Source organism: Aedes aegypti, chromosome 2 (assembly GCF_002204515.2).
Source record: "Aedes aegypti strain LVP_AGWG chromosome 2, AaegL5.0 Primary Assembly, whole genome shotgun sequence".
NCBI lineage: Eukaryota > Metazoa > Arthropoda > Insecta > Diptera > Culicidae > Aedes > Aedes aegypti.
In genome coordinates, this window is record NC_035108.1 from 159529514 (window position 1) to 159548485 (window position 18972).

Here is an 18972-nt window from a genome sequence, read left to right on the forward strand (position 1 = left end):
TTAAATGTAATCGTAATTTGAAATTAAGAATGTATTTTGTATCATAGGAAAAGTTTACCAGTTATGGCCATAGTGGTTCCGTACTTGGACATATGTGAAATTTTGATAACTTTCACATTTTTAATCTCTGAATGTTTTGACATCAAGATATATCTTAAATCTCATTACTATAACACACAAAACCTTTCAAAATGTGAAGACACTCAGGTAATCACGTATGGCGAAATAGGGAATCACTATGTCCATACCTGGTACACCTACCCTATTTAAACTAAATTTGAACAAAGTACAATTTTGGTCAACCTCCTGTCCCCCAGTTTCGGTCAGTTTGATTTGTTATGATATCTTTTTAATTTTGCACCAGTGTCTCGAAATACATTCATGTTTCATGGATTCCGTCGATCATGGTATCAAACATGCAATAAAAATAAGAAAAATGAATATGAATATTCAGAACGTAAAATGTATTATGTTTTGTCACATATGAAAGAGGTTTTTGATGGGCCTCTTGCCAACTAAGTTAAACTTAAATTCAAGACTAACAATTCAAAAGGCCTCATCTCCAAAAAGTAAACAATGAGAAAAATGCAATCTTGTTTTGTCAAACAATAAATCAAATTTAAATTATGAATTTAAGCATTGTAAGTTATTTTATCGTCTAGAAAGTCGATAGATAAACTGATTTATAGCTATGAATATTCATTACTATCATTGTAGCAAAAAATCCTGCTAAACAAACGAGTCAAAGGAAATGAGGCTTTTATTTCACCAAAATCTGTGCAGCCCTTTTCATTTGTGGCCATAGACGCCGGCCGACGCTGATGAGGCCTGTGAGTTGACGCCTTTGTTACTCTAAAATGTGTTGAGGCCTGCTAGTTGTGGCTTGTTTTTTCATCATCTTCTGATGTGGCCTTTTGAAAATCATTTAAAATTATGATTAAATAAGAAATTTGAAGTGTAGAAGAGTGTTAAGTGGTGAAGTAAAGTACATGGAGATCCCTACAGCAAGAGAAGATTCGTGCGGTCGATTAAATATTTGATTGATTGAACCCTTCGTCATCCATGAACATTACGTATGTGCTACGCGAGTTTGTCGTCGAGAAAATGTATGGAAATATTGATTCAATTGAAATAATATTGCAATTGAACGTTATTTTTCATGCAATTGAAACCAAATCGTGTTTTTGTTGATAATTTGCGAAGTACAGACAGGCTGACACAGGTATTATTAGGTAGTATGATACAAAATACATCAGTCTACAGGAACCCGATAACGTTCGCCGTTTAGACTGTATAAAATAATACAAGGAGCAGTCGCTCCGTAGTATAACCTGCATCTACTTAGTGAAATTGGAACGTTTTTCGCAATCTACATTGCAATTTTGATGTTTGTTTAACAGGCCTCAACTCGGTTTCCGTCAGATATAAAAATGAGGTCTTTTTGAGAAAAGGCCCCATTTGCGATGAATATCCTGGTTAGCGGAAAATGAGATGGAGCCTTTTAGAAAAATGTTATTTTTTCAACCTTTATGCATATTTTTAAATGACTATTGTATGTTTTAGTAAGAATAGGCTCTTAAACACTGAAATCAGCAGAAAACCGATGTTTACATTTTAGACTTGAGGCCTTTTCAATTGTTGGTCTTGAATTCTTCTTTGAAATGTTGCCAAATACAATCAATTGGCTATCAAATACTATTCATGGAGTAAAAACATTTGATGATGTACAAATTTACAGATACCGAACCATTTTTAGATTGCGTCCGGTATTGGGAGCTACCTTTTATGATTTTCCAATTTGGTACTAGAATACATCATCAAAATGTAATGTTTAAATTCATATTTATATTTTCAAATTTATTGGTGTACGCTACAAAAAATATATATTATTATTTATTAACGACATTTTACCCTCATCAGTGGATCTCCCCCTAAGGGATTGTTTATTAATTATGTAAGGTGACCCACAATAAGATTGTTGGTATGAAAATTTAAAACATTTTGTATGACGCGTAAGAAATCTTCAACACTCGCTTCCCCCAATAAACTGTAACGTAATTAATGGACGGCATGGTAACAGTAGGCCACCATTTTTTGGTGTTTTGTACAGGCTGACAAAATCGAGTCAAAAAGCAGACAAAATCGGTAAAGCACTGTAGTTCTTTAAGGAATTCTAGGACAATAAAAGCACCAAATATATTTCAAAAAAGTTTTCAAATAACCTTAACTTCGAATAGTAAACGAACTTGCATTATCTATCCATTGTATATCTCAGACAAAATTATACATTTTCAACTTGGAACCTACTCGGTTTTTATTTTTAAAACGTTTAATTTACGAATTTACAAAACGACTCAAGTCGGATTTTTAAATTTCGAAACCTAACCACTACCGCTCTGTTATGTAGAGCATGAAAACATCGCATGTAGTTGAATGAAACAGTGTATCATTTTGTTGCCAAATTATTGTAGGATATAAGAGAAAATCCCTTAATTTTGAACGCGAGCTGATTTCATGCAAAATTTGAGCGATATACACGGCGAAAAAAATGTCAAAAGGGGGACAAAGGTTCTGATTTTTCTCAATTAATTTTCTCAAAACCTATGTAAGTACAGATACATACAGATTAGATATCCCTTAAAGTGAGGCGATAAAACTTGTTTTGACCAAACTTTAGTTTTTTTTTTTCGACCATAGTGCAGCGCACGAAAGAGAGTAGGTAGGTAAGACCACGCCAGCATATCGACGAAAAAGTATCCACGCGCAAATCAACCAGACATCAGACCCCTATAACCAGCTAGTTGCGCTTTCATCAAAGTTAGTGAGGTCTAGACCCCATAGTTAGTTTTTACTGATCGTTTGCTTTATAATTATTAGGCAATTCATGTAAATTAAAATCTTTTGTAAAAAGGATTATTCTTGACTAACGACACCAGTAATAGTATCCTACCGTCAATACGAAGATCCGCATAATTCTGGAAATAAATCAAAAAGGTCATGCCTATTAGTCTTGCAAAAACACCAGTACAGACGGAAGGCGTCTAATGTTTGTGATGAAAGATGAAAGAAATAGTGAATGAAGAGAGACAAATCCCCAACCGCACGCAAACCAACGAACGAACTAAATGGCACTATTATGGACAGCAGGGCCATCAACTGGGACATTACCATTTCGAGACATAACTAGCAAGCGATTTCTGCCACATACCTACTTGTATTAGACGAGCGCCGAACCATTGAGCATAATTCCACTTCCACCACCAATGCAATGGGAATTCCCTGAGTGCGCTGTTAAACTGCCACCAAACGACAGAAACAAGCTTCAACGTGGCAATTGATGCAAAGAGACCACAGACCGGTTGAGTCATACGTATTCGCCGCAGCAAATCGAAATTCCTACCTGTTGCCTCTCTCGCGATGAAAACCGATTATTCGACCTTGAATGGCCTTGTGGCAGCCAGTTCTCTCAACTGCAACGTAAACTATATGCTTTTCACCACCAAACCAAATCAGCACCATCAAACGCGACACATGGAAACGAAACCAATGAGCTCATTGCTATTGAACACAGTATATTCATACTTAATTATAACGCAAATTCTAATGTAATGCTATCGTCTATCTTGCAGAATGCCGATTCAGGCGCCACAATGGACAGAATTCCTCAGCTGTCCGGTTTGCTGCAACGAATTTGCGGCAAATCTTCGTCCACCAATCAGTCTAGGATGTGGCCACACCATATGCCGTACTTGCTTGGCGACGCTGCACAGGAAGCAGTGTCCATTCGATCAGGTGAGTTGGGTAATTCTCCAATAAGATTTGCTAGTAATTAGCTAGCATGGTATGAGTAATCGGTTGTATGGAATCGTTTAGTGGAGTGTATTCAGCCAAATCAATGTTTGATTGCATATTTTGGGCTAAAAGCAACCGGAAACAATTTATGTGCAATATAATGAAAAAAGATAAAAACTAAATCATGAGTTTAAGTTTCTAATTCCCATAAAAGCATAAAAGGGAACTTTTTTATTAAGGATTATCATTTATTTATTTGGTTTAAAATCAATTAGCTTGATAAAAACTCGTCAACAATATTTCGCCAAAGGAGGATAAGGATTCTACTAAATAAAATTATTTACAGGAAGATCGCCAAAGATTTTGCACTTCGATAAATTTTTCGAGAATTTCTATCAAAACACATCACATTTTCTAGACTGACCTCCATCACTCCTTTACAATTACCCTGTAAATTGTCCATCCATCCGGAAAATTGTGAAATACACCGGGAAAAAGCGCTAGAAAATGTTGACAATGGATGCACGACTGTTCCTAGAGAGATAGTTTAATGTTGTATCAAGAAGGGTCTTCGTCAATTTTTGTTTTCACAATTGTTATTAGTTTGTTGTAAAATGCTTAGCAAATTTCTGGCTAAAGATATTAAGCACATTCAAAGGAGTTCTTAGGAAACATCATGGAGATCCTTAGAAAGTGTTTAGGTACTGAGGGGGTATAGGCAAGGTTTTTGATGAGATGCTTTATGAATTTCTATTAAGATTAATGGCACATTTTTCAAAAATTCAGTAATCTCAATGAAATTAAAGCGATAATTGATCAGTTACTTTGGAAAATCATTGAAAAGAATTTGCACATTGCAAACAAGAGATTTTTGTAAATTATGCAAAAGAGTATTGCCGGATTTTTCTTGTAATTTTGAGCAAATTCCTAGCTGCTGGTAAAAAACTGAGCAAATACAATAAAATTCTGGACACATTCATTAGGAATTACTTTTTTGTGGATTCCCTGAGAAACTGATCCGGATTCATTGAGAAGCTTTTTTGGGATTTAAAGCTTGAATCCGTGATCTATCTAAGAGTCCTTGTTAGGCCCCTGGCGAGATTTTGAATGGAATTCTGCAGATTCACAGCTAATTCTTACTGCCATTTTCAGCGTAATGCTTGCGAGATCATCATGGAGAGTTTTTGATAAGTACACAATTAGCAAGGTCCTTTGGGCATTCTTGGGCAGATTTTTTGTTGATTTCTCGACTACATTCTTGGCAAAATCTTAGATGGATGTTTGGAGTTATGTCATTATTTTCGGCAAGCAAGCAATCAAATGTTTTTGACGATATCTCATTCCTGTCATTAAGATCTCTCCTTGGATCCATCGAGAGTTGCACCAGCTCAACAGGAACACGCCCTGGACCATGTCTAAAGTATAATTTTGCACACATTCTTCGTAGGAGATGGGTTTGCCATACGGGAAATACCCGGGAATTTGGTGAACACCCCGGGAAAACAAAACATAAGACTACCGGTTTATTTAAATTCTAAGTACTATGGGGTAAAACTAGAATTTTTAACAAGGAGTGCACCACCGTCTGTATTTCGTACTTCGCATTATGATTATTTATTGGTGAGGTGATAGAGAGATATTTAACGATTAGGATCTTTGAAACATTTTTAAAGGGGTACTTAAGGATTTCTGACAATGTTCTTGGCGAGATGCTTGTTCGATTTCCATTTGAAATCATGGCATATGAAATCTTTGCGGGAATCCTAACGTAAATCGAACCGATATTCGACCAGTATATAAAAATTCTTTTTAAAAGATCACTGAAATGGTTATTAGTAGATTGCTAATAAGATTTTCAGTAGATTCTAGAAAAGGTCTTTGGCTAATTTTGCTTTAAATTCTTAGAAGTTAATGTCCCTCTGACATTTGGATAAAAATATATTTTTCAAACAGCATAAATGGTGATACATATTTTTAAATAGCAGTTTCCTGAGTAAAATCATATTCATTCATTTTAAATTTAAGAAAAAAACAAACGAATTTATATGATTTAAAATTGTTTTATTGAAAATTTACACTAAGATATTTTCTTGAGGAATGCGCAGAAAATTACTGACATATTTTTGATTTTCCTCGGTGGATTTTCACTTATTGTACCCAAATCCTTGGCACAACTCGCATACAGTTAACTGGATTTATATTTGATTCTTTGTGAGATTTTAACATATTCCTGCAGCAGTACTTCTTGGGAAGATTCTTGAAGGTTATCTGACTAGCTTTTCTGATAGTTCCAGGTGAAATTCATCCCACGGTATACAATAGGCTATGAAACCCATTAGAAAGTGTCTTGAAATATTCACAGAAGCCGCCAAAGTTGATGCTTGCTATATTCCTTACAATATCTTCCAAAAATTGCCTGGCAAACATATCTCACTGGTAGATCCATACAGAAGACTATAGAAGACCAGACCAGAACAAATACTAAAATGTTCGTGAACATTTACTCGCGTGCAACTAAACAAGGTGAGATTTATTATGGTTTTGACAGACAAATCAAGTGTACATCCATCAAATCGACAGTAAACTACAAGTTTGTAATAAAAGTCCCTTGAAGTCTAAAAAACTCAGAGGCCTTTACTACCAAAAGCCCAATTGACTTCGAACAGCTTCGAATACGTACACGAAAAGATTTATCATCGACAGATTACAGCACTTTTATACTCGCGAGTATTTTGCTTGTTTTTGTTCTGGTTCAGCAGACATGTTCACCACCTTTATCACTGGTTCATTGACAGTTTTTTTTTCAATGTCATTGATCATAGACAAAAACGAGAAAGAATATGTTTTTGTAATTGTAGTTAATTGAATCTGATCCTTTTTCTGATCCGCATTTAAGTCACCTTATACTAAAAACCAATCAAATCTAAAAAAAAAAGATATCTACAATTTTTGTTTGCAGGGGTCCGCGGGATATTTGTAGAACTTGAAAGGGGCCACAGCTCCAAAAAGGTTGGGAACCACTGGTCTAGACGGTTCTTATAAGGCCACTGAAGGGATTTTGTATAGATTTCTGCAGATTGACAGCGAATTCTTTCAATAATCCAAAACAAATGTCATGGCTAGTTCTTTGATGAATAAATAAATAAAGATGTCCTTTAGGTATTCTTGGTAAGATTTTTGTAAAGTATTTGACTAGATTGTTAATACAGTTAACTCTCCCTTACTCGATATTCCGTATCTCGATATCGAGTTAGAGAACCATAGTAGAAATTGGTTTTCATGGCTAACTCGATGGTCCCTTAGATCGTAGTTGCACTGGTTTTATGTTCTGTAACTCGATACCTCCATAACTCGATGGTCCCTTCAATATCGAGTTAGGGAGAGTTGACTGTATGTTCATTAAATCTTTTGAAGATTACTTGGAAGATGCAATCTTGGATTCATGTGATAAGTTTTAGCCAGCTTCATAGGAGAACAATAACATGTATTTGGAAATATTGTTTCTGTTAAAAGATCTTTTCTTGGATCCAACATGAGATTCATCACAGATCAATAATTTCTCCATAAATCAGGCATTTATTCTTAAGGCATTCTTAGAAGGTAATAGGTTGGCTATTAAACTTTGCTCTTTTGTGGAAGTTTAGATGCACAAAGCAGGCATTTATATTATTCCATAATTTCTCTGAACTTCCTACGAATTCCAGGGGGTAACGGTGTCTCAGATATTTCAGCAAATAAGCATTATTTTTTCATAAGGTCCTATCTGCATTCATCGATTTCTCTTCATCGTTGTTTCCTTTGCGTAATTGCAGAAAAATGATTCTGTTGTCGTAGGATGAAGAATCACTATATCTTCTTCATTAATAAGAAATATTGCAGATTTATATTAGCAATGTTATTAGCGGAAGAGAGGATCGATGAAGATGTGCAGAAATATTTTAAATCTTTTTGTCCATAACCCTTTTAATATGTAAACCGTTTTTTTTTAATTGTATTAAAATCAATTCATAAATAAATTAGATCATGTCCTCCAAATTTGTCCATATCGTAAAAAAAATAAAAAACAAAAACATCAAAACGCGGAATTTTTTTCCTATTTGTTTTTTTAATTTCTTGACACCCGGGAAAAATCCGGGAATTGGAAAACTGATTTTGAATGGACACCCTGATGATGGTCGTCATAATAGCCGACTTGTGCCCCTACTCACGTTTTCAAAGGCACTAAACTCGAGAAATAGTAAGCAAACGTTTCTGATCTTCTTACTTTAAGCTTACTGCTAGTGCACAAAGCCAAAATAAAAAGTGCACTATTGTTATGCTTCCTTCACGAGATTGGTGCCTTTGAATTTTTAGTGCAATCTTGGAAATTGAAATAAAAAATGTTCGACTTTAAGGTGATTATAAAACGAAGCCAAACTTTGAATTTTCAAGTGCACAAGACTGAATAATCTGACAACCGTTCATGTTGAAAATCAATCAAATTGCTTGCTTGCTGGTGGTGGGCAATGGGTAAATTTTCAATGCATGTTTGGTTCTCAAGACTTGTGCTCTTGAAAATTCGAGTTGTGGCTTCGTTCACCTTAGAGAAAGATAAATCATTTTTAATATACAAATGATTAGAACTTAAGTGTTACAGTCGACTCTCCACATCTCGATGTTCTACATCTCGATATATTTCCCTATGTCGAAAATTTTTTCGGTCCCTTCATTCTGCATACATTTTCACTCTCCATATCCTCCTTATCTCGTTATCTTTCGTTCCCAATTTTCTATCCGTAAGTCGATATGCCCATTATCAAAGGTTACTAGACTAGATTTTAGAGATTCAAACCAATTTGGAGAGACGAAATGACATCTGTTTGTTTTTAATTTTCCTGGTAACGGAGTGATTTTCAATCTAGTGTTCGTTAAAAATTTGTTCTATGTCTCGATCTCTCCCTATCTCCCTATCTCTATGATATCGAGATGTGAAGAGGCGACTGTACTTAAAAAAACAGTCCGTACTGTTATTCACTTCTCTGCCATGTAACAGTTTCGATTTTTTTTTTTGTAGATCGTAGCAAGGGGGGGGGGGGGCTTCCCTCTCTCTCCCTGTTGCATTAAGTCAGTGGTCCTCAGCCTACCTGATCATGTGGGCCACACTGGTATTCTCAAAACATGACGCGGGCCGCTATGCATCCTTGCAATAAGATTTCCAAAAAAAATGTTTATACGCAGTATGTAATACCGAGACCCTGCTGTTTTACCTATGTGCATCAAAACTAAAAAACTTACAAGAAGCCACGCACTAAATTTTGGAGAGATTTGCAAAACTTGGAGAAACTTTCGACAAATTCCTTTCCTTGTACATGTCAATATTTCAACATCATTGTCAAAAATTTTTGGATTCAAAATAGTCATTTTGGAGTTAAGATATTTTTTACAAAAGTCTGCGATGCCATCCAAGCCTTGTTCCTGAAAGCATTCTAGATGAGACTATCAAAGAATAAAACATCAATAAAGCTAGCTCCAAACAACGAAATACGCCATTACTACGCTAACGTTATTTACAAGAATTTGCGAAGCCTCCTGGTTTTTCTTCAATATATGAGTATTTTCAAGACGATTGAAAAAAAACCTTATCAAATAAGCTTCTGTGCTCAGTTAGGGTAAACCTGAAGAAACCTTCAAAGCTCATCTGTCAGATCGAGCTAGCATAAATATCAAGACCTGGTTATTCTAGTTAAATTTTGAAGAAGTGTCCATTTCTTTGGGCAATCTAGTCGTACATATTGAATTCAAAAAAATCTTAGAACTTGGAGAAACTGAGTCTCAAATAATGTTCAAAATTCAGTTATCCCTGAGCTAAGCATTCAGTCAATCCCTCTTTAATTCATATCAAACATACATCGGTTAAACATGGATGAACAATGAAAATCTCGTCTCTCAATTTAAAAACATGTTTGAGCATAAGGAAATCACAACAGGCGGGCCACACTACTCCTAGGTTTGTACTTAGTTCACGGGCCGCACAAAACCCTTCGGAGGGCCGCATGCGGCCCGCGGGCCGCAGTTTGGTGACCACTGCATTAAGTAATAATTGAACGATCACTTTTCTCATGAAAGAACAATTTATGATAAATAAAAGGAAAAGTCATGTTAATGCAAATAATCGTTATATCAGTACTTGTTTTTAATTATGAATCGTGGTTTACGGCCAACCAGCCGAGTGGAAGTATATCAGTATTCATAACTACAAAGAAGCGTCGATGATTTAAACAAGGTAAAATTTCCAATCCAAATATAAGCTAACTTATTGCTAATAGTAATGAAACCAGTATACCTCGAAAAAATAGCCTATGTTTAAAAGAAGAAAAAAATTCTAATGAAACTATTTAAAACACATTGAACCGTTGCACACCGTTGGTAACCCAACTTGACGCGATGTGTAAAGTTCACAGCTTCGTCCTGAATTAAAGGATCGATTTGATAATTCTCTTGGAACGCAAACATGACGTCCCGATCATTTATTGGGCCACACTTAAGAATCCTCTGCATCAGCGTTAAATCAATTTGATTATTTGTTGTTCCTATTTGGGCCAAACGATGCGTTTGATCAGATGGCATTCGGCCAAATGGCTGGACACTTTAAATTATTAGCATTAAATTAATTAATACCTAATTGAAAAAAGTGCGTACATTCTTCATTAGATCATCTTCCTTTAAGCAGCACATGAAAAGTAGTCATGGCTTTCACTTAATGAGTGTATTAGAGATACTAATTTTTTGAATATAGTTTTGTTCCACAAGGATACAATGTGTATGGAAAAAACATCTTTTTGTGGAAGGTGGTAACCACGTGGTTTTATTGACAACCCTAAAAATGTACGCAATGCTATTATGTACGTAACCAACAATTTATTATATGTATCATGTTGCGTAATCTCTGAAGCAGTTTCTCAAATTGACGTCATGAAAGTTTTTTGCTACTTTACGTAACGGTATAGCTACATGCACGCCATCCATAACACAAGAGTGTGCAAATTTCGCAGAAAATGAAGAATTACTCTTATACAATGCATTCTCGGTGCCAATCCGGTTTATGTTGATGATTCTTGATGACGTTATTAATACAGAGGTTGTGTATCACGATGACTAATGAAATTATTCCATCCAATCTGACGTATTCTGTCTACCGACCACGTTCAATCTCGGTACGTTTCTGATCTGCTGTAGAGGAAATGCTCCGCCTACAAATTGACACAAACAACTTCCCCCTTTGGGACTATCAAACACAAAACAGACCAGACCAAGAGGTCCCTAAAATATGCAAGGATTGGAGAAATTAAAATTTTAAATGCTTCGTCCGCCATGTCCGTGGTGCCTGTTCCACATATAAATTTTACAGAGGACATGCCAACCGACGATCGAAATCGGAACAAGGAAAACACCAGTAGGTACACTGTTCATCAAATAATAACGGTATTGCGTTCTGCATTCGCGACAATCAAACCAAACTGTAAACATTCGAGGCTAAGGTTATGCATAATAAGAAAAGGAGTACGGAGCGTGAATATTTAATGACGTCACCGAAGACGTTGCGACCGACCGACGATGTGAATCGTAATCTTTTACTATGCTATGCGTTCGACTTGACTTGGGGAAGTTTTCCTCAACTTTGGGGCAGGTATTAGGATTCACGCGCGTCATCGATTATATGGCCTTTGCTATCAGCCTCTTGTCCGTGGGCTATCTTTGAACCGGATACGTTGTAGTTATAGCCTTGTCGACGCATTGAATGGCAAGCAGTGTAATGCAGTAAAACGGAAGTCACGAGTGAATTTATCTGTATTTTCAACGAGTGTACAAGTTACGTGTATGGCTGTAGCGAAACATGATGAAGAGCATAAATGTTGTGAATTTTTCATCATTCTATTTTAGCGCCCCTAGTGGGATGAACCATTTGAATATTTAAACAATCGTAAATTGAAAATAGGATATAATTGAATCAGATGGAGGTGTAGCTACTAATAATAACTTACTGTTCATGAGGGAAGATCGGTAAAAAATAAAATTTATGTTATGCACTGGATCGTCACACTAGCCCACATTTTGCCACAATATGCTTTCTATGATTCTATCCTATTACCCCGAATGACATCATTCAGATCTAATGGAACTCGGTAATGGTGTATTCGGTTATAGGATTTGGAGTAATGTTTTCGGAATTATGAGGTAGAATGGACATTTTCGGGAGAAATTCTCGATTTAATAGTTAAAGATATGCCGAATTTTGACAAAAAATAAAACAAAAAGTGATAATGCAGAAAGTTAAAACGTCATCGAATTAGATTATCTACACATTTAAGGTGAAACAGTTTGGAATCAGCTTCTAAGATTGCACTAAAACTTCAAAGGCACAAATCTCGCGAAGAAAGCATTTAACAACAGTGCCTTTTTTATTTTGGCTTTGTGCACTAGCAGAAAGCTTAAATTAAGAAGATCAGAAACGTTTGCCAACTATTTCTGCAGTTTAGTGCCTTTGAAATTGTTGGCCATTAAAACGGAACGCAGAATTCTGTAAAATAAAACACAGAATGTAAACTGTAAAATATGATTTTACAGATTTTTCTGGTAAATATCAATTCATCCAACTCAACTGTCAAAAATTCAAAGAACATTCGGTAGAGCCAAAGGTTTTACAAACAGCGAGATTTTCACCGAAAATCTGTAAAATCAATCGTCGGTCATCCAACTGTAAATTTAACGAGAATTGATGTTCGTTAATGTGAAGATGAATCGAAACCAAACCTCCAATTTTCAAGAGCACAAATTATTACAGGTCACCAGCAGGTGACCAATCGATTATGTTTTCAGCTTAAACAGATGTTGGGTCTCCAGATTTAATAAAGTAAATAAAGTAGAACGTTTTGCTCGTGTTTCAAATAAAACTGCTTTTTTGGATTTCCAGCTCATGTTATTATATAAGATGTGATTGTTCATTTTAATTAAATAACGTGGAGTTAACATAAATTTAAAATGTTTTTATTTTCTAATTGTTGTTAAATGTCTTCACTTCAGCCACCGCGTTATAGTGTCTAACTCCGTTTGAGCTGTGCGTTTTACAAGTCGAGAATGAGGCTACAATTGATTGATTGAAATGAAGAAACATTACAGAAAATCCGAAATAAATTATTCTTTCTAAATTAGGTTCGATGAAAGCTGTAGCAATACATAATAAAATCCGCAGAACATTTGTGCAAAATCATCGAACTTTTCGGACAGATGAACTTTTTCAAGGTTTACAGATCGATCGGTGGAATAAAGAATAACCGAACGGTTTACCGTAACTTCTGTTGTTCAGTTTTCTGTGAAATTTCACAGAAATCTGTGACTCAATCTAAGCTTCATGTCAAACCTGGACGTTACACTACGCCTCCATACTCGTAGGTGTTGGTCAATACTTCTATATTTTTCCCAAAAAAAAAAATAGGATTTCACTACCTCAAGTCAGTGTAAACAGTGCATCGCAAATTTTTATAATAATCTTAGAAATATTTAGTTGAACCTATAAGCATAGATAAACAGACGTAACAGCTATAAAATCACCAATACAAAACATAGTCACGCAAACATTAACTCTCAATTCTAAAAATACTGTGTTGGCCACCCGGTAACTAGGTGGCGGTCGGTAGCGCCGAAACGTCAAACTCGAATAAAGGCGATACGAGCGCCACGAGTGAGCCGTCGGCCAACTATCAAATATTAGAATTGAGCATTATCTTCTTGTGTGATGAAAAAATATCGAGTTGTACGTCTGTTTGTCTGTGCTATAAGCAAACTGATGATCAGAAATTGATTGTGATAGTAATTCTAAAGAGATTTCTACAGGAAGAGCTTCAGGGAACCCGTGGTGATTGTGGAGATGCAGAGGTATTCTCGGGCTCTAGAAGCAACTGACTGTAAGGACTTGGCCGGCGCCGTTATTGATCAATAATATTAGATCTGCTAAAATTGCACTTCGAGAGTAATCGGAAACTCCCATCCCTTATTCATTTGGATCGTAGTGCAATTCTTACCAGTTCTGACCAATCACGGTGTAGCAACCATTGGCATGTACAGTCAGTCTATGCTATGCTATGCTTAAAAACTTCATGGATTCTTCAACAGTGCATTTGAGGTTTCATCCTTGGGAGAATTCCTAGATAAATTAAGTATATGAGGTCTTCCTTATTTCTCAAAGAATTTCTGTTGGAATTCGTAAATGAATGCTAAGAGAAGCTCATGCCCTTATTTCAGTAATGCTACCTATATCTTCGACTCAAATTTAGTCATTTCCATACGTTTATCAAGAGATTTCTTCATAAGACCCTGCAGTATATCCAAAGATTCGAATGGTTATTTTTTTCCAATAATTATCTTTACAATTTTCGTCAAGTCCAGCAGCTGTTTTGGAGGTCCATGCAGGAGCTTATCAGGAATTTGTGCGGATGTTTCTTCAGTGTTTTCTTTACGATTTCTATTGATAAACACTCCCGGTTTTTTTTTTAATTTTATTTGTGAGAATTTTTTTCTTGACAATGTCCTGGAGACATCCTTGGAAGAATTCTTATATAAATTCTTTGAGGACTTGGTTTTGAAAACTTTCAAAAAATCTCTGGTGTAATACCTAAAAATAGGGTGCAGAGCTTCTTTGGCACTTCCATGCTTCACTTTGGCATGGGGGGTTTTTACCGATCGAAATGTTTGAAACTTTGCAATAAGAAGCACTTACCTACCTCGATACCTTGATGGCTACAGCGTAACGTCACGCCATTGCCGGGCGTATTGTAGAGCTCCATCTTCGTCGCGACGCGTCGGTCTTGGGCGAAACTTCTCCAGTTGCCCCGAACGTTTAGGGTCGCCAGGTCCTCTTTCACTGCGTACAGTCAGCGTGTTCGTGGTCTTCCCCGAAGCCGCCGACCTCTACCTGGTTCTCTGCTGAATATTATTTTCGCAATTCTTTCTTCCGACATTTGCACTAAGTGACCAGCCCACTGAGGTCTGCCGTATTTTACACGCTTGATAATATTCGCATCTTTGTACATTCTTCGTCCTCCCCATACCTTCAGAAGTACTCGTTGGATTGACTGGTAAAGCTGCTCACTTCCGTGCTTGAGACGGAGATCTCATTCTTCCCAGCAGCCTTACAGTTCTCCAGCTCGCTGATAGCCTATTATACCTCTCCTATGGTCGGTTGGTCCACAGCTTGATCGTCATCATCAATGTTCATCCTGTTCAACAATTGCTGAAAGTGCTCCTTCCACCTGGCAGCCACCGCCATTTTATCGGTCAACAAATTCCCTTTTCGATCATTGGCCGCGCACCATTGACTGTTGTATAGAATCTCCGCATATCATTCCGGTTCATGCTTTCTTGAGTTTTCTACCAAATAATTCGCTTCATCTGCTTCCCAATCACTATGAAGCCAACTCCACGCTCTGTCGCCACCGCTGTAGTAGATGTGGTACTTGAATGAAGTGTTGGCGATGGGGTCCACCTCTCGGAATTCACGTTCTCTGGTTCTCAGCCAGCGTATTTCCTGGATAGCGGCCATGTTCACGCCGACATTCCGCAGTTCACGAGCCAGGAGCGAGTTCATTCGAAGTTCTCACGTTCCTAGATCCAACTTTCCAATCGTTGTCCTTTATTCGTTGCCGGGTCTGTTGCCGTAAAATCAATCCGTTTGCTCTACTTTTGCCTTTCTTGGTTGGTGAAGAGTCTACGTTCTTTACAAGATGACCACGGTCATAGCCATCACAACCATCCACCTTTATCAGGGCTTTCGACCGGTAGCTCTGGTTCTCAATAGTTTCAAGTTCTTTCGGACATGCTACTATGGTGAGCCGTCATGCGCTAGCGGTGTTATTTTGACAAAAACTTGGACCAATATCTGACAGACCTGCTGAATAAACTACTGAAAAAATAATGAACATTCGGCAGTAATCTGCTGCTACAGAAGGAATCTTAAACCTGCTTTCTGAAAGAATCTCATCATAACTTATTTGGAAGATTAGCCAGAGAAGGTTGGGAATGACAACCAAAAAAAAATCAAAGAGTTTGTCAGTAACTCGTCCATGATTCCAAAAGCAAGTACCAATTTTGTTAGAAAATTTTTTTTTCCCTCCCCTTGGTTATGCGACCTTGCCGCGATGGGAGGGCATAATGCATTAGCCCATATGATGGAAACCAAAGGTGTAACCTGTAGTGGTGGTATCACATTTTGGGATTTTTTTGCTTAAAGCCGCGTTATAATTCATATGGCATAGACGCAATAATATGTCGGATGTGATCCAACGGACATTCTGCGTCATTGATAGAATTGATGCCCATTTCAAATAATTAATCTATTCGAAGTGGACATTAATACTATTGGTGATGATCAGTTTGCCTTTTGCTAACCAAAATGATCCGTAGCCACTCTTACTATTAGCTAGCTAGACACATCGTTATCTTTTACGGCGTAGGGAATATTACTCTGAGGAAAATGAAATAAGTGGCCACAATCTTCTTTTAATATGGTTTTTACATTGCCATAATAAGAAATACCTCTTTTGTAACAACGGTATAAATAATCTAATTCCAGCTTCATTTTCGCAAAATTTACAAGTAGAAAGTAGGCGTTGTGAAGCATTGCATTTGCCACCGAAAAGTGAACCTTGTAGGAGACTTAATATAAGCCTAAGGTAACTTTACCCTTAAATATTCACTATAAAAATTACTATAGAAAGTAAGACGCTGAGCTCAATCATTAGGGTACACTTGCTAGTTTCGAGAAATTGAACAGACAAGGAAAGTGACTTTTTTCTTTAAGGATATATGAACGTAATGACCAATAAATACTTTTAACAACAAAAAATGAAATTAACTTGAACTACTACTAAATAGCCTAATTTTGTTAAGACTTCACGACAATTGACATTTAAGACCCTAATCTTACGTAAAAGACAAGAGTAATCAGAATAGCACTTAAATGCACACATTATTCAAAACCTTTTCGACTTGACAGTATAAGTAATGACACTACTACACTACTATTTCAAATAAATTCTGATGGAGCTGCTCATTTTCACAATGCTTCATTTTCTCAGAAGCAAGGGAATATGGGTATTTTTCATAAACTACCACGTCACAATACGAATGAAAAACAGTGTTCATGTGGGCACCATAGCCTAGTCCGTCTGAGTATTGGTCCTGGTAGAGGGGAAACTTGGCAAAAGCCAGACCGAGGGTTAAGCCTTGACAAATTAAACTGTCAGGCAGCTCCAGCTGAATACCATACACAAAAAAAAAAATAATAATTTTAGAAAATGCATTATAAATTCCTACAAATATACATTTTTTTTTTCCTCTGATTAACCCTTGATACACTTTTTTACACGACTTCAACTATTTCTATAATAAAAAAAACACGCTCCTATTGTAAATGCTTCAATATTATTAGGCAATAATAATTAATCAATAGTGCTATTTGTGGCTATTACCTAACGTTAAATACACCTTTTCATGAATTTTAGCAACTAATACGGTTCCAATCGTTTACTTCTTGCTTTATAATCAAACTATACACAATTAGTTATATTCAGGACCGTAGATCATATTAAATGTGATGTTACGAGTCGTCATTGAGTGACATGATAGTTTTCAATAATTCATTTATTGGAACGTTCAGTTGAAATGCATGGAATCATAATCGATGTAGTACATGACACTGAAGACAGTCTTACATATGAGGTCGAAATACACGTATCTGTCAAAGGATACGAACTGTTGGAATATTACTAAATTCGGTTTTCATTTATTCGTCTTAAAAGCTCAATGATTCCTTATCATTTTCTAATTACTTATGCACAACATTCATCTAACTCGGTTTGTCTCAAGTTCGTGGATAATCAATTGTGATAGGGAGTTATTGTTTATTTGGAAGAAAGAGTTTACTTTTACAGAAATATTTTTATCCTCCTAATTTAGCTATCTGACCTAATGTGCATAGCCGGTTTATTCTTAACATACGATTATAGCCATCACTACTGGTTCTCCAAAGCTTCATTTTCTTTAAGCCATGCTACTACACTGTTCGACAAAAAAAGTCGATCTGAATGCACAGAGACCGGACAACCCGGGCTTGACAGTATAAAAATAAACAAAAATAATGGCGTTTTCAGAATGTTCGTGTCTGCCCCAGGTCATTTTTAAAATATACTTGAACTTTTTGCATTTTTTATTAAAAAATCTAATCTGATCAATAAACCGACACAGTGTTTTATATTCAGGACAGCGGAAGTCATGTACCATATAATGTTTAAAACGTTAAGTCCAATATGAAGAGTTGTAATAAGATTTGCAGGAAGCCCTCCCCCTTTTTTTGCACCCTCCCCATTTTTAAAGTATCGCAAATGATGGAATATTTGATATACAGGGGGTTGTCAAAATAACTGGGACAGGCAAAAATTGGGCCAACTTTGGAATGCTGTAACTTTGACAAACATTGACCGATTTCAATTCTTTAAGAAGTAATGGACGGGTCAACTAATCTAGTTTTGAGGTGCATCCACGGAGATGAACTATGACCACCGGATACCGGTGATAATCCGGATTTCCGGAAGCATGTCTTATGCAGTAAAATTATGACATGTTTTTAGCAAAGGTCTCGGCTAAAAATTCAAAATTTTATTACACATGAAGATAGAAGATCAAATTCTGAAGCGATTGGTGCGCCAAGTATTAAGATCGATCCAGAAACAACCAAGATATGGCCATTTCCCCGGAATCGGTGCCGGTAGTGGATCCGAATTGGGATCAAACAATTTATTCACTCAAAATATGTCGCGCAATATTGTTTTCTCCCTAGCTTATCATAAAATACCCTATTATAAATTGAGAAAGAGTCTTGTACAGATTTGGCCACTCATGGCGCCGCCAAGTGCCCCGGGGGAACCTTGCATAGGGGACATTTCGATTTCGACACCAAAGCATATCATGCGACGGCTCATTCTTCATGTCTTGTCGTAAATAGGGCAACTGTAGACTCAAAACGGATAGTTGACTACAGTGACTACTTCCGGGACCACCGGATGTCCCCGAGGGAACCTGTAATTAGGGACAATTGAAATTGAACTCCAATACATATCGTGCGACGGTTCATTTTTCATGTCTCGTGCT

The 18972-nt window shown here is 36.6% G+C and overlaps 1 protein-coding gene across 5 annotated transcripts in view; it reads left to right on the forward strand.

Moving 5' to 3' along the window:
* Window positions 1–18972, forward strand: part of LOC5579155 (roquin-1) — an 85013-nt gene that overhangs the window by 41949 nt on the left and 24092 nt on the right. For all 5 annotated transcript variants that reach the window (XM_021842949.1, XM_021842948.1, XM_021842950.1 and 2 more), the window contains one exon: window positions 3630–3792. In XM_021842949.1, coding sequence (XP_021698641.1) covers window positions 3631–3792 — 162 coding nt within the window. In that variant the 5' untranslated portion in view covers window position 3630. The remainder of the gene's footprint in view (window positions 1–3629; window positions 3793–18972) is intronic.